The 14,770-nt window shown below is 46.0% G+C and overlaps 5 protein-coding genes across 5 annotated transcripts; 1 reads left to right on the top strand and 4 right to left on the bottom strand.

The window, feature by feature from the left end:
• Positions 1–230: 230 nt before the first annotated feature.
• C8R40DRAFT_1022943 (uncharacterized protein) lies at positions 231–1,249 on the bottom strand (the record flags this gene model as incomplete). Its single annotated transcript, XM_046223034.1, has 3 exons — positions 231–481; positions 535–895; positions 917–1,249. Coding segments are annotated over 3 exons (945 nt in total), but the record flags the coding sequence as incomplete, so codon positions are not given.
• Positions 1,250–4,179: 2,930 nt separating this feature from the next.
• On the bottom strand, positions 4,180–4,711 carry C8R40DRAFT_1070715 (uncharacterized protein; the record flags this gene model as incomplete). Its single annotated transcript, XM_046226259.1, has 4 exons — positions 4,180–4,284; positions 4,333–4,466; positions 4,517–4,606; positions 4,657–4,711. 4 exons carry the CDS (start codon positions 4,709–4,711, stop codon positions 4,180–4,182), a joined length of 384 nt encoding a protein of 127 aa, XP_046084975.1.
• Positions 4,712–5,347: 636 nt separating this feature from the next.
• C8R40DRAFT_1049042 (uncharacterized protein) lies at positions 5,348–6,125 on the bottom strand (the record flags this gene model as incomplete). Its single annotated transcript, XM_046224544.1, has 2 exons — positions 5,348–5,815; positions 5,853–6,125. Coding segments are annotated over 2 exons (741 nt in total), but the record flags the coding sequence as incomplete, so codon positions are not given.
• A 1,114-nt stretch (positions 6,126–7,239) lies between these two features.
• Positions 7,240–8,157, bottom strand: C8R40DRAFT_1070713 (uncharacterized protein; the record flags this gene model as incomplete). The annotated part of the gene is made up of 3 exons (XM_046226258.1): positions 7,240–7,791; positions 7,845–7,988; positions 8,041–8,157. 3 exons carry the CDS (start codon positions 8,155–8,157, stop codon positions 7,240–7,242), a joined length of 813 nt encoding a protein of 270 aa, XP_046084973.1.
• A 1,420-nt stretch (positions 8,158–9,577) lies between these two features.
• On the top strand, positions 9,578–10,413 carry C8R40DRAFT_1172232 (uncharacterized protein; the record flags this gene model as incomplete). Its single annotated transcript, XM_046231830.1, has 4 exons — positions 9,578–9,640; positions 9,692–9,790; positions 9,845–10,069; positions 10,120–10,413. The coding sequence occupies 4 exons, from the start codon at positions 9,578–9,580 to the stop codon at positions 10,411–10,413; spliced, it is 681 nt and encodes a 226-aa protein (XP_046084972.1).
• Positions 10,414–14,770: the final 4,357 nt, after the last annotated feature.

Genomic DNA, 14,770 nt, shown 5'->3' with positions numbered 1-14,770 from the left:
CGACGGTGACAGCAAGGGTACCAGGAAAAGATTCATTTTTACGTTGACTGACGATAGCGGATGATTGATATTCGTTTGAATGTTGTTTACATACATACAAGTAATGTTCAGGTAAGAGAGAGAGTGCGACCCATTCGGTCAGCCAATAAGTCTTCCTCATTAGTGAAGCACACGCGAATTAACTGCGTTTCAGGAAGAGTACCCTGAATGAATTTATCAAAGATCACAGGAAGACGGGATGAAGTAACGATGGATAGACCAGATTGAATGACAGGTCCACCCTTTTCCGAAGGAGGAATGTCCTGCAGACTGGTACCATGAAAATGTTCAGGTTGCCAAAAGACTGCAGTATTGCTCGCGGAGCGGATGCAAATACCATAGTCAGAATTATAGAAATGGCCACCTAGTTCCTTGTTGATGGAAGCACGAAAAGTGGTCCAGGCAATGGACCATTTATGGGGCTGAACTTCATTGTGAACAGCTCTAAAGAGGGCGTGCAATGAGCAAAGAAAAACCAGGTGCAGCAAAACACACACCGAGCATAATTACAAGCAAAAACACCAGAAGGAGGAGCCATCCGGGCATTGCGGAAGGTAATAGGAATCCCGTTGATTGGAACGGTATAGACATTTTTGGGACCGCCAGCATGGAGATTGGCGTCCATACCATAGATTTTCGTAGTGGATAAGAAATATTCAATATCAGAGAGGACCTCATCGGGACCCAAGGCGCATACCATGTTCCAGAAAGGGGCAAATGCAGAAGCAGCCTCGTATCGAAGAGAACACTTTTCAGCATCAGATTTGGAAGTCAGAAAGTTGCGAACGAAATCAAAAGCAGGCTTAGATCTTGAACCAGCAGACCATCCGCATATGACAATACAGCCAGCATCCTCCTTCTAAGTGAAGAAAAGAACTTTAGGAATAGAAGAGGTGGGTTTGGAATGAAGGGCGCATACCCTAACGTTGCGCTGGCAGGCGACATTGCACAGAACAATGTCATTGACCCAAGAAACGATTTCGACAAAGGAGCAGAAATTGTGCATGGCCATCATCACAGGAGTACCGTCGGGTTCATTGAATCGCCCACTTTCTTCTGGACCCAAGTCGAACTGAAGAGCAGTTGAATCAATGTGCATCATTGGTCTCCGAGCAATGCGCGCATCCGGTTGTTTGCCATACTGCAGGTGATTGTACCACAAATCCCATATGGAATCATGATCAACAATCCAAGAGCCTTTCGGAGGGTAGGGGGCACTCAGGCGCGACACAACATATACTGGTATGGATTCCCAAAGGGTGCGGATAGCGGACTTGGTAGACGGGGCGTTGGGGTTTAAGAGAAGGCGGGAGACAAGAGACCGTTTGGCGCGGTTTCGCTGGTAGCGGATTGCAGCTGCTTGCAGGATGGCAGCATAAGCAAGAGGATAGTTGCGACTGAACCTGTTGAACCACGACTTGAAATTGGAGAGGGAGGAGCGCAAGTGCAGGTCGGGAAACGCGTGCAGCAGGAGCTCGCCAACTTTGGACGAAGATTTGAGGTTGAGGTCAGTATCCAGGAGCTCCGAGCGCCAAAGAGGTTCACGCTCGAGGCGGCTGGCTAAAACTTTGAAGGGATGGGCACTGGACATGGCGGGGGTATGGAAGAAGGGGTGCATCATAAGGCGCTTGAAGAGCAGAAAGGGGACCGGATAAACAGCTGAGCCGGCAAATAATTTGAAATGCTAGAGGACCACTGGAGACTCAGTATCTCCAGCGGAAGGGCAGCCGGCAGCGAAAAAAAATATTTCCGAAGGTACTGAGTTGCAGAGCCGCAGAACTCAACTCTGCACTGCCCAGCCATGAAGCACCACCTCTGCAGCAGAACTTGTCTCGTATTGAGGGCGACGGATAGCGCAGAGGTAAGCTACCTCATATTTGAGGATGGCTGGCTGGGTGGGAGCGATTGAGGTGCCAGGCAGGATCGACTTATTCTTTTGTGTGGACTGAAAGAAGAGCAGGCAGCGCATCGCGAGGGGGCGCAGGAAGGGCTCACCAGTGCCACAAGGTAGGTTCAAGCATATTTTCATTGATTCGCAGGAGTTCTTTGAGAGAACCGGCAGAATGCAATTTAAGGAAGAGAGACTAAGAGTTGGTCCGGGCGCGAGCAAAAGTGGGTGCAAAAGGAGCAGCAAAAGTGGGTACAAAAGGAGCAAGTCTGGAGCAGCAGGCAGGAATGCGCACTGAAGAGGTTGGTGCCTGCCAGAGGCAATGCTCGCAGCGGGAATTTTTTTGCACGGTGCTTTTGAGTGCTCGCGCTTGCGCATCGTTTGGAACCCCACTTCTCATGGCAGTGGAAACTCCGCAAGGATGCATCATGAGTAACCAATCGATGCACCCTGTGCAAGAATCGGTGCTAGAGCCACCGCGGCAAGTGGAACGATGGTGGGGAGATAAATCGATGCACAGAGATAAGACAAGCGCTGGGGGTGGCTGCGGATGACTGGTTGGGGATGGGGCTGAAAGAGTGAACGACTAGCCTGAAAGGAGAAGAAATAAGAGATTTGGATCAATGAAGACTGATTTCCTTGGAGTGCATCGGTGGGATAAAGCCCAAGATGATGAGCTCAGGAATTTCCCTACCTCTCAGCTACTACTTAATTCCATTGCGGAGTACAGAGCAGTAGAGTAGGTAAGATGGAGCCACATCTGATTCCATTAGCTCGGCCTGGATGGTGCAGGTATTTTTGATTCTGAGGTTCATTCCGGGCCCTTGCATAAAGGCGCACCAGCTATTCAGGGTTTTGGGAAAAGCGTACTTATGAAGAAAGCATGAAGTTTGGTGCTTATATGCGGATACAAGGGACTACATAGCCTGCAGCGTCCCCCACAAAAAATAATTGCTTTCTCGCCCGAGCACAGATCTGCGAGGTAGTCGACAAGACTTGCAAGATGCACACTGAAAACATCGGTAACACTAGAGTAGCACAAGGAAACTTGGGCCAGAACACCGCAGTAAGCGGGAGAAAGTACAAAAAATTTGCAACAATCGGAGCTAGCTCCAAAGGCTCATAAATGGCATACAAAGATGTTTCTAGAGAATGTCCGAAACACTTCGTGGCCTGCAAAGAAGCTGCATGTCACCACCACTCACCACCCCAGGTGGCGCTCTCATTGCGCATACCGAGACGTTCGCGGAAGTGTCTACGGCATGGGGATGGTCCAATGAAACGTGATGCGAAGTCCCGCCCACAGCGGGAGCCAGTGCATTAAAATCAGTCAGGCTTTGCGCCGCGACCATAGTGCAGGGAAAGCTCATGAAGGCGCGAAACAGATAGATCTGCACGCTTGCAAGCAAGCAGAAAGGGTCTGAGAACACCAGGGTAGGGTAAGGTGCGCGACCGTCTAGTCGCATTGCACAGAACGAATGGTTGGAACAAGTTGACTTGGGTACAAGGTGAAAGAGGGTCTTGACAGTGCGAGTGGCCGTCAGCGTGCACCAGAAATCTAAGAGTGGCATTCAACCGCGACTTGATATCGTGCATAAGTTATGCAGCTCAGCACTCAAACGAAAGGAGGCTGAACAAGGTCGAATGCAGGGTGATCGTCTTCAACAAAGGTTTGCACGAGTCAGCTCAGTGCAACAATGCAGGAATGCAGAGCTGGAGGATAGGCCGAAGTTAGGAGGTCTGCACGAGAGCAGAATCAACTCATAGGTCCAGATATGGTATCCAGAACATCGAAACCTGGAATGAATAAGTTGGCGACAAATGAGATGATAGAGAGTAGTAACTACCGATTCTCAATACTACACGAGTGAGCTCACTACAAGATACGGATTCATCGGCTTCGAAGAAACTTGGCACGAGTCAGCTCAGTGCAACAATGCAGGAATACGGAGTTGGAGGATAGGCTGAAGTTAGTAGGCCTTCACAAGAGCACAATCCAACTCGGAGCGTCCAGATATGGTATCGAAAACATCGAAACCTGGAATGAATGAGTTAACAGAAAAGAGAGGCAGAGACTAATGCGCACATGTTTCGATAATATATCCTCTTCGTCGTCTTAAGAGGTGACCGTGTCCATGGTGGAAATCGCGCAGAGTCGCCGTTCTTGTGATACTGCACGAGTGATCTCAGTGCAAGGTGCAGCACTTTGTTGATAGTAGATTCATCTTCGAAGAAACCTTGCACGAGTCAGCTCAGTGCAACAATGCGAAGGTGGAGGATGGGCCGAAGTTTGCAAATTTGCATGAGAGCAGAATCCAACTCGTGACGTCCAGATATGGTATGCCGAACATCAAAACCTGGAACAAATAAGTTAAGAGAAAAGAGAAGCAGAGACTAATGCGCACATAATGTATCCTCTTCGTCCTCTTCAGAAGTGACCATGACCGTGGTGGAAATCGTGCAGAGTCGCCGTTCTTGTGATACTGCACGAGTGAGCTCAGTGCAAGGCGCAGCGCTTTGCCAATAGTAGGTTCATCGGCTTCGAAGAAACTTTGCACGAGTCAGCTCAGTGCAACAATGCAGGAATACGGAGCTGGAGGATAGGTCGATGTTTGCAAATCTGCACGAGAGCAGAGTCCAACTCGTGACGTCCAGATATGGTATCCGGAACATCAAAACCTTGAACGAATAAGTTGACAGCAAATGAGATGACAGAGAGTACTACGTACCTTTTCTCGATAATATATCTTCTTGATCCTGTTCATCCTTCGCAGAGGCGACCATGTTCAAGGTGGAAATCGCATGCAGTTGTCGTTCTTGCGGTATTGTATGAGTGAGCTCAGTACATGGTATATACGCATGAGCTCGAGTACAAGTTCAATACCCAATTCAAGTACATTGTCAGATGGTCGTGGCGATAGTACTAGTACTAGTCGTAGGTATGGTCGGTAGTTTGTGAGTATGTGAAATTCATGCCCAACCACTAACACAAAATCCAACTGAGCCAAAAGGCTACTATGACAGGATAATTGTCATAGGTGGTTGGGACTATATATACTACATGTATTAAGACCTCTCCGCATAATCTTAACAGAGTATTATTCAATGAGCGATCATGCCGGCCGGTTGAAACTAGTACTCTCTCACGGCTCTTGATCATCATCAAACGGCCCGCCTGAGCCCGCCTGTTCTTTTCCAAGTTCGTTATAATATGTACAGTCCCCCAGTCGTGGATCAACAAATATCTTCCCGTAACAAATCAAGACATAGATTTAAAGCATGATACATTTGATTATATGACTTTAAACGGGTGACTTCGTATTACTCTGCATTACCTACTAAACACATAGCTGTTCTTTTTCAGTTCCCTGAATGACCGCCTCAGATCGCAAATTCGAGCATAAGAAATAACGCAGCAACTTACTCCTTTAGTTCCGCTGGGAAAACAAGCTCCTTGGCTGGCTTGGGGCGGATGATCATATTGACAAAGCCCTCGCCGCCCTTTTGCCATCCTGGTTCCTTTTCCTCAAGCCATCCAGCACGATAAAAGTTTTTTGGTAAACCCTTGACAAATAACTTGTTTTCACTTTCTCGCTGTGTTCGTACTCGATAGCAAGGTGGGGCCCCTTGAGAGTATGTAGTCCCTGTGGGTGATTCATTTCGCATTCTGATCAGGATATGACACGCATCCAACAATATAAAAAATTCTTCCAAATCCTCGCCTCGCCAAAAAGGTCGCGTCATCTTATACTGCGGTGGAATGGATAATGGGCCCTCTTTGTCTTCCTCATCCGGAGACATACCAGCTATCCCGATCGCATCGAGGTAGCGAATATATTGTCGGAGGGGATTGAGTGAATTCAGAAGTTCTCTTCGCTGGTAGAAGGTCTAAAAGGCTGTGAATAGCTAGTCGAGGAATACTTACCTTGCCACTTACAGATGTCTTCCTTGAGTACTTCCTGCCCTTGTTAGCAGATCGATCCCTTTTTTCTTTCGAGAATTTGGAGCGTGTGTGATAGTGATGAAGGGTACGAATACGCGTCATGAACCCTTTTCGAAGTAAATCGTGAGTCCCTTTGTTGGGAATCTTCATCAGCTTTTCCTGTTTCACATAGTCGACAAACACAAAGGCTGCCCCTTTATTCCAGGCAGCGCTAGGCTTGCCATTGATATAGTACCGGAAATCGTTAACAGTGCACGGCTTGGCTAAAGGGTCCTGTCATATGCATGCAATTCACCCATACGCTTCCCGGCCCGGCCCGGCCCGGAGCGGCCGGACTTCGGAATAATTACCTTGTTACTTATTTATTATTCCGAGCTTTCATCGAGGTCTTATGACTACTGTATTTGGGATGTATATAAGCTAGAATACTTTGTACGTTGTAGTCAAGCTTGAAATCAAGTGTACCATCCTATCCCAGTCTTTAATATCTTCTTTACCCTTTGCTTCCGGACTCCCGGATCATCAGGAACCCCATTTAGGCTGCTCATCCCAATCTTGCACTCTTGCCATTATATTCCCGGGGACACCAACAGTGTGTGAAGGGTGTTGCTAATAGCTTCACCGACGTCCCACTCCCAGTGTGTACTACAGGCCAATACTCAGTTCCGGACCATTCCCGGGCCAGATCCGGCCTCAGAACCTCTATAGCTATTGACCTGTAGGCACGGTCTTGTCAGGTCCTGAGTGAATGTTTCTTCGAATGTTTTTGCATCCTCGTCTGTCACTGTTGCAACTAATGAATATTGTTGGCCTCCTATTGTCACGAAGCGGCAGAGACGGAGTGACTAGCGGAGCAGGAAGCGGGGTGACTAAGCCAGGCAGTGAGGCGGAGCGACTAAGCAGGTCAATGAGGCGGAGCGACTAAGCGGAGCGGAGGCGAACTGGTCCCAGATAATGACAGAGATATATTGAGTATCGTAGTCATAGGTAATAATAAGTAAGCACATACCTGGTCCCAGATAATGACAGAGAGGTCAAGATAAGGGACCAGGCTGTGGAGGGTTGGCTATATATACATAATCTAGTCTGCGAGAAACAACAATGTAATACTGTACAGTTCAGGGGCAAGGAAGGAGGCGGAAGCCGATAGAAAGAGAAGGTGGGTCAGGTGGATCAGTAATAGATAGATCAGTAATCGATGGAGATTGACAGCGATGGGATGATGTATTGTACAAGTAAAGGCGTCGAGACGGTGAGAAAGGGAAAATGATAGGGGCTGCGTACTTTATGACACCTATCAAGTCGTTGAGCCAGTGTCAAATATTATCCTAGTACAATTCGAATTGAGTGGAGCTGTCTCCCGGAAAAATCAATGTCGTACTTGTAGATCAAGTGCTTTCCTAGTCTTAGTTAGTTTCCGCTTTTTCTTCAACGCAATTCCTTTTTCAGCTTGATCTTCATTGTCTGCGTACTCGAATTCTTCATCGTCATCGTCATCGTCATCATCCTCATCGACTTCCCTGCGGCCCTTACCCTTTGCAGAAGCGGCATTTTGATTACTTCCCTCTGCTTGAGTGTTGTCAGCGTACCCGGCGTTGGTGCTTATCGAGCGGCGATGGGAGGAGGATCGCGTCGGCGAACGCGGACGCTCCCCATCCAACCGACCTTCAAGGTGCGAGAGTAATTGCGAAGTAATTGATTGGTTTTTGCTGATGGTTTCAAGGGACTCGGCTAGGCGACCGACATTTTGATTCAAACTGGATAATCCAGATACGACCGCAACCTGAATTGTTTTCTCCATGGCTTCAGTCTGGCTGGCTCTGAACTTGGCAAGCATCCGAGCGTTAGATTCCGCCATTTTCTGTATGGCGTCATTATTCGCCTGAATAATCTTCTCCTCAAGCGTGCAGTTACCCAGCAACTAAGGGCCCAATATATCAGTAGGTACTCAAGATTAATTGGAATGACACGCACATGTACAGGTTTTAAGGGGGCACCAGTGTCATCATCATCATCCGCAATAGAAGGGGTTTGGGATCTACTTGCAGCTCTTGATGCAGCTCTGGTCGTCTTTTTTGAAATTGATTTCGCAGTTTGTAGTTGAGTGGCTTTCCTGGTCTGAGTGGCATAAGCTACTAATCACAAATTTTAACGATTGACTACAACTTACCCGTGCCTCTCCTGGGTTTTGCTGAGTGGGTGTTGCTCCTGGATCAGAGGCAGCACTCTGCGCTGGAGGAGTGCGAGGTTCATCGTCCATGGAACTTTCGTCGCCGGGCACATCCATCCTTGATGCGTCCGGAAGTATTAGTGATGGTGGTAACGACTATCAAGGTCGTAACAATCCTGAGTAGGAGATCTGATTAAATACCTTGTACACGTTACCATTTTGTGATTCAATAAGTCACCACTGACATGTGTGATATAATAAATCGACATGGCCTCAAATCCAATATTGATTAAGCCCTACATCGAGCTATGAGTGTTCTCATCTCTAGAATCCTGACCAACCCAGTCTCAGAGCTATTCAGTCAATCCTGTACTGTTTCTGAACATATCTTTTGGCAGAGGGCATTTCTGATTGCGAGTGCAGGGCAGCTTGCCACCAGGATGATCAAGTTTTGCAATTGAGTCCGCATTCATTCGAATTTCATTGTACACAACGTTCAACATTTGCATTGTCACTAGTTAAATCTTGCAGCTCTGACAGGCTGGGTATGGCAGGTCGTGAGCTCGCTATTTAGGAAAAAAGAGCCAAAGTTAGGACATAGACCATCGATATCGGCACTAACATTCGTGCTTACACGAGATCTTTAGCGATGCACTTTGGATCATCAGCAAGAGACTCTTGGATTAGCGCTACTCTGGAGTGCATGTGTACCATGAGACTCGATCGATGTGGGCGAATATGGTAAGATTATTCAGTGAGTAATTGCAGTTTTTCCAATTGCTTCTTGCATCTTTTCCCCATTTATTCTGAGGGTTCGCATTAAGGAAATTGAAACCAAGAGTGAAAAACATGTGGACGTTTCAACCTACATGTCCATAGCGTGTGTCAATATATCCAAAATGGTTAGCTTTCTGGAAACTGAAAATCGAGGCAATCGCTTTTCACAAATTGGTCAACTGCAAGCGTGTGTGACATAGTGACAGTCCTGAGTTCTGGTACCTGTTCCATGTCAGATCACATTGTCAGCTTTGAATCAATGTTTTTCACTTCCATTGAGCTTTAATGTCTTTGTACCTTCTCAGAAGGGGCCAAAGCGAGTTCTATCAGCTGCTTTCAAGGTTTGTTGTGGACCCTGATGGACCCACAAGATCCCATCTAAGTACACAATAGAGATATTGTCAGTGCCACTCAACTTTTGGCGCCTAAGTTCCGGAAACAGTGTAACGTAATGTTGTTGATTATCTAAATTCTATATATAACAACATACCTCATGTTTCGCTCATTGTTTAATATATGAAGACGACATCGTTGTTCTGGAACAGTCTTCAAGAATCTTGATCAATGAATCACGCATTCGAGGTGTTTTCTATCAGAAAATTTCACCAATGTTAGAGACTTAGACCATATATTCGTTTATCAAATTTCCCTAGTCGCGTAGGATTCCAAACGCGTTTTGAACTTCTTATCTCACTGGGGCTACTTAGAAAACCATTCTTTCCAAACTCTTTCAAGTCCAAGTTCCCACTTGAGACATACCATGGACTCTGACTCGATTTCCCAGGACGACGAGACTACGGTTGCCGCAGAGGATTCGGAGTCGGTGAGTCAATGATGTGTCGAAATGGCTTTTTGTTTGACACTATACCCTCAGCTTGACGCCTTTGATCCCCCTGCAAGTAGATTCGTAACATCTATCAGCCATATTTCGAGAACAGTCATTCACATCTTTCAATCTCCCAATATGCTCTATGTAGGTTCTGCACTTACTGTATGGAGTGTTTCTCGATTCACATATTCAACCTAGGTCACGATGGAGTGCCGAATTACCAGATATTTTCTCCTTCACGGCCTTTTTGTAAAATTTCTACTTGCCGGCAGGATTCTGAGTTCAACCTACAATGCCATCACGATGATTCTTGGTGCCGATCTGGGGGATGTTATCGCAATTGTGCTTTTTATGATATGTGCGCGGGTGATTTCCCGTCACTTCCTTCAAGACTGGAAGGCAGACGTCGGCATCTCTGATCTGGTCAGTTTCAGCGTTTGACAATACTATTTTCATTCACCTGTATTTCCTAGCTGTTTCCCCGTGTGCAAGAGACTATTAGATTTCTAGTTGTTTTGTCCATCTTGAGTTTCGCATTCGCCACTTGGCGTCTTTTGTCATTTCTCGAACTTACCCTTGACTTCTGCTTCTGGGTGCTTGTTTGCATTACCGTAATGATTCTTCACTTGCCTGTCTTGATTCTTGACATTTTGCTGTGGTTCATTGTCATTTACTTTATGGGTTCCGTCATTTGTGAGCTGTTCCCTGGCTTACAATCTTTTCTGATTGCAATGTTGTATCGCGGTGTCTCTTCTGCGCTCCCTTGACTATGGGACCAAGATTTCATTTTCACTTTTTTTACTAGTAGTAGTATGTAATGACATTCCTTACTCGGATACTGTTATTCTCGACGTCGGGGTATGCGACTTAGATTATACCACGGCCACTCCATATGTAGACCAGAGTGGAATAGGCACCCACTAGCTAAAAAAGAGATTGGTGATTGTTATTCGAAAGCAGATTCAAACCGAGTTCACTCACCCTGAACTTCAGCCAGAAGTTCGCCTATATATATTTCTCAACTTCCTTCGAATCCCTGTCTTGCAAGAGAAGTCGTTTCCCGATATTGATGGACCTGGAGGTTTTGCAGATTCCATTTGAGAGTGATGCACTTCGTCTCGGTGTTCATTAGATCAGGAGAGAGTCGCTACGCGCGGGTGGCGTCAGTTTATATTGCGCAGACGGAAACATACATGCACGAGTGAGCTCGAGTACATGGCTCCGGAGCAAGAACAAACTTGGAAGTATAATGATGTTGATAAACGGGCCGCGTGAACCGTGCGAGGATTTTGTGCGGCAGGCAATGATATCTCATGCCGGTACTGGAGCTCACTCGTGCAATTGGCATCTCTGAATGCTACTCACAGTATACCGAACATTGCTACCTGCATATGTTATCCCCACAACCTTCGAACCAAGTATTGAACTTCGATCCGAACTTACTTGTACATGGAAAGTGGTATGTGCCTTGTACTGAGCTCACTCGTACAGTACTGCAAGAAGATGGACAGCGTGCGATTCCCACCTTGAACATGCTCGGCTCCGTAAAGAATGAGGAGGATGGAGAGGACTCATTATCATCGGGAACTTTACTCTGGTGTTCTTGGACCCTTTTTGCTTACCAGCGTATAGATCAGCTATCTCTTTCAAACAGCAACTAAACGAAAAACTCCTCCTTTCGCGCTTTCATGAGCTTTACCGGCACCGCTTACTAGCCTCGCCGTGGGCTGGGCTTTGCATACCTTTTCATTGGGTCCTCCCCATGCCGTAGATGCTTCCGTGAACCTCTCAGTATACGTAGCAAAAGCGCTGCCTATAGTGGTTTTCTTGCAGCTTTTCCGTGGGCACGAGCTTTCGGAGCTGACATATAATATTTCAAATCATTCTTTGTACTGTCTCCCACTTACTGCGGTGTTCTACCCCACTTTTCCTGTGCTAATCTTGTGTTGCGGACATACCCCTCCCTAGATGGTTCTGCTCGAGTTCTACTCAGAATCTGTTGACGTTCATCGGTGGGCTCGCTTAGTTGTTATGTGCCGTCCAATAATCTTCACGGGAAGTCATCCAGTGCTCACGTGTTTATATCACACACAAGCCTCACGCCAATCCGATAGGAACCTCGTAGCCGGATCGGTATAAGCAAGTATACAACAGGGGTGAGCAGGGTTTGAACTTTGGGCACTGTGCACGAGTGCTGCCCGATGATCTATCTATAAGGAGAAGATACTCCCTAGCCCTGTCCTAACCACTTTTCCCGAGTATGATTTCCGTACGGAAAATCCAAGATGCGCCAGACAGGAACTCATGGTAGGAACGTGCTCTGCACTTCAAATAACAACCTCAATCATTCGGTTCGACTGGTGGCCCTAAATTGATTCCAAGTTCTCAGCAGTCTCGACTCAAAGTGCTTCCGCTATGTCCCCAACTCTCCGCTCTCAAACCAAATCAGTCAATGATGACCAGGAATCTGTTACGACGGATCTCCCAGATATCCTCGATCTCGTTCGAGACATCTGTTAACGAGCTTGCCTCGTTTTTGTGTGAAAGAGAAAAGAAGAAATCTAATGGGCACTCCAACCAACCAATCTAATACACAATATGCGAGTTCACTGCTATCAAATTTATTTAATAGCAAGGGGTAGCGTTGGCAAAGGTTCCGCAAAGCTTTGAGAGCTAAGTAAGAAGCTTTGATCAATCAATTTGAATCGTTCTAAGGATTTGATATATTCCTTTGATCAAGGTAGATTCAGCACGATTTGTGCTTTGATTGTATTGATTTGGGTATATCAAGAATTGGGGGTTTGAATTAAAGTAAATTAAAACCGAAACACACAGACCCCTCGGAGGGCTAGAACTATGTGCTGGCACAACCACACAGCGTGATTTGAGACCAATGACTGATCCTAAGTTCGAAGGATATCCAACAACTGGATATACTTCTCGCAGTCACAAGGAGCAGAACACAACGTTCCTATACTCACAAGTGCCGGGCCCGAATGGCTGCTAGCGAAGAGGTTTCAGTCTGGCGGGAGTGTGTCTTTCCTTTTTACGGATTAGCACTGCAACGTCGTCCCAAAATCACTTGTATTCCAGATACATCGGATCACTATTTATACATACAGAATATAGAGTTGCACAGTACAATTAATTTAATACAATAAACATTCGGAACCGCCAGGAAACTTCTACACTCGGTCAGATATCATTTAATTTGAATCTACATGTCCTTATTTGGCCCATATTGGTTCCAAGATTCTAGTATACCTCCAAACATAGGTAGGTACTTCGATATTCATTTAATTTAATTGTTTTTGGAGAATGACTCGAATGGTGTTCAACTGTGATTGCTGTTCAACACTTACTTCGATCGTTTGTCACCTCGTCCGGAGGCAAATCAGCTCTCCTCGATTCTAATCCTATCAATCTGATTCATCTGGATTAAACTAATTGCTTCTCTCTTTCAACAGACACCCATTGTGCCTATACTCTATCAAGGGAGTTATGCATAGTATTCATTTAATTGTATTCTTCAATATTTTCTACGTCAGGACTCTTTGACATTCATTTGATATGTCTTCGGAGCCTCGCAGTACTTCGATCATTCTTCTAGTCATTTTCCTCAAACATGCAACTTGATTGGTCTATTAGACTAAATCGCAGTCTTTTAGATTAATGCATGATCTCGTTCTAGAAGGAGTATTTGATAATTCCTGAGTTCTAGAAAGTCATTTCGAGTCAATCCTCGGCTCATGGTCACTTGAGTAAGTTCTTCCAAACTCCTGCCAGTGTAAGGTCCAATAAGAATACCCTTGGTATGTCATACGTGAATGGTCATCCTTCGGATGTAGTCCGAGTCTGGTATAATCCTGCTTGACAAACAGGAAGACTGCTATCCGAAGGTAGTATCGGGGATGGGTAAACTAACCAACTTGTGGTAGTATGGGTATATGATATGGTCCCTTCAACTTATTAGACTGATTCAGTATTGACTTTGACTGTCAATCTGGGTCTCAATTACAGTCCTCTCGATACAAATCTATACGTGAAAATGTCACAATTCACAGCATAGACGTTTAGCCAAAATTTAGGCATGTCACCGTGCACAGCGCGCTGGGAGGCGATCTTCCACTCCTGTCGCAGGGCCTCCAGCTCCGGAGACGAGAAGACTGTCACCACCTCATACAGACCCAGGTATCATATTCAATGGAAAAATTATGCCCTCCAAGCAGTACATCGCAAGTCCTACATGTTTTCACACGGAAGATAATTACTGATTTTCACCTCTCAGGTAAACGGCACAACGTTAGGTCTATATTTCGGTCGAACTAGGGCGTTTGCAGAAGTGGTCCGGTTTAAATCAAAAAACACCAGTAAGGGTGCACCACCACACACCATTTTTCAGCAGTTCGTCAAACTCCGCTCTAAGTTCAAAGACTCCTCCAGCGCAGACCGACTTTTCGAAGCTATTGTGGTAGTCGATAGTCGTCGTTATTTCGTCGGTGGAACCTACGACAAGGCGTGGAGGGACAGAAACTTGGCGATCGGATCTGTTGGCTGCAAGGAAATCTACAAGGGTGATATTGGTATCGCCTTCTTCGCGATTCACGAGTCTGAAAGGTTCGTCGAATCGCTTCCTTGGTATGAGAGCGAGGATAAAAGGAGGGACGTAATGTGTCGAGTTCTGACTGTGTAAGTCTTTCGATAGTGATGTTTACACCGGCCTCTGATGCAGACCTTAGCTTCGCTATCAATGTTTGCAATCACGTTGATCATGGTCTTCCATACAAGTCTCTTCTCAGAGGCTGATATAATGTGTCTTTACTGTTGTAGGTCATTCAATATTGCCGTCTACCCCAACGCAGACTTCAGCTTCGCTGTCAATGTTCGCAACCACGTCGAACACGGTGTTCCATACTAGTCTCTTCTCAGAGGCTAATCGATATAGGCCTAAGCTTCTATCATATATCTTGTTCTCTTTCTCGTTTCCATCTCACCTGTTTTTCTGCATCCTTTCATGTCCATGTGTGTAGGTTGAAACCCAGATGTTCCTCGATGGATTGTGCCATTCAACTTCCCTATCTACCTAGGTTTTTTCTTTGCCTTTTTGTATCATTCCGTTTCATT

This window comes from Lentinula edodes, assembly GCF_021015755.1.
Source record: "Lentinula edodes strain Le(Bin) 0899 ss11 chromosome Unknown C8R40scaffold_24, whole genome shotgun sequence".
Lineage (NCBI taxonomy): Eukaryota > Fungi > Basidiomycota > Agaricomycetes > Agaricales > Omphalotaceae > Lentinula > Lentinula edodes.
Note: the sequence above shows the minus strand (reverse complement) of the source record. Positions and strands in the feature narration are given on the sequence as shown.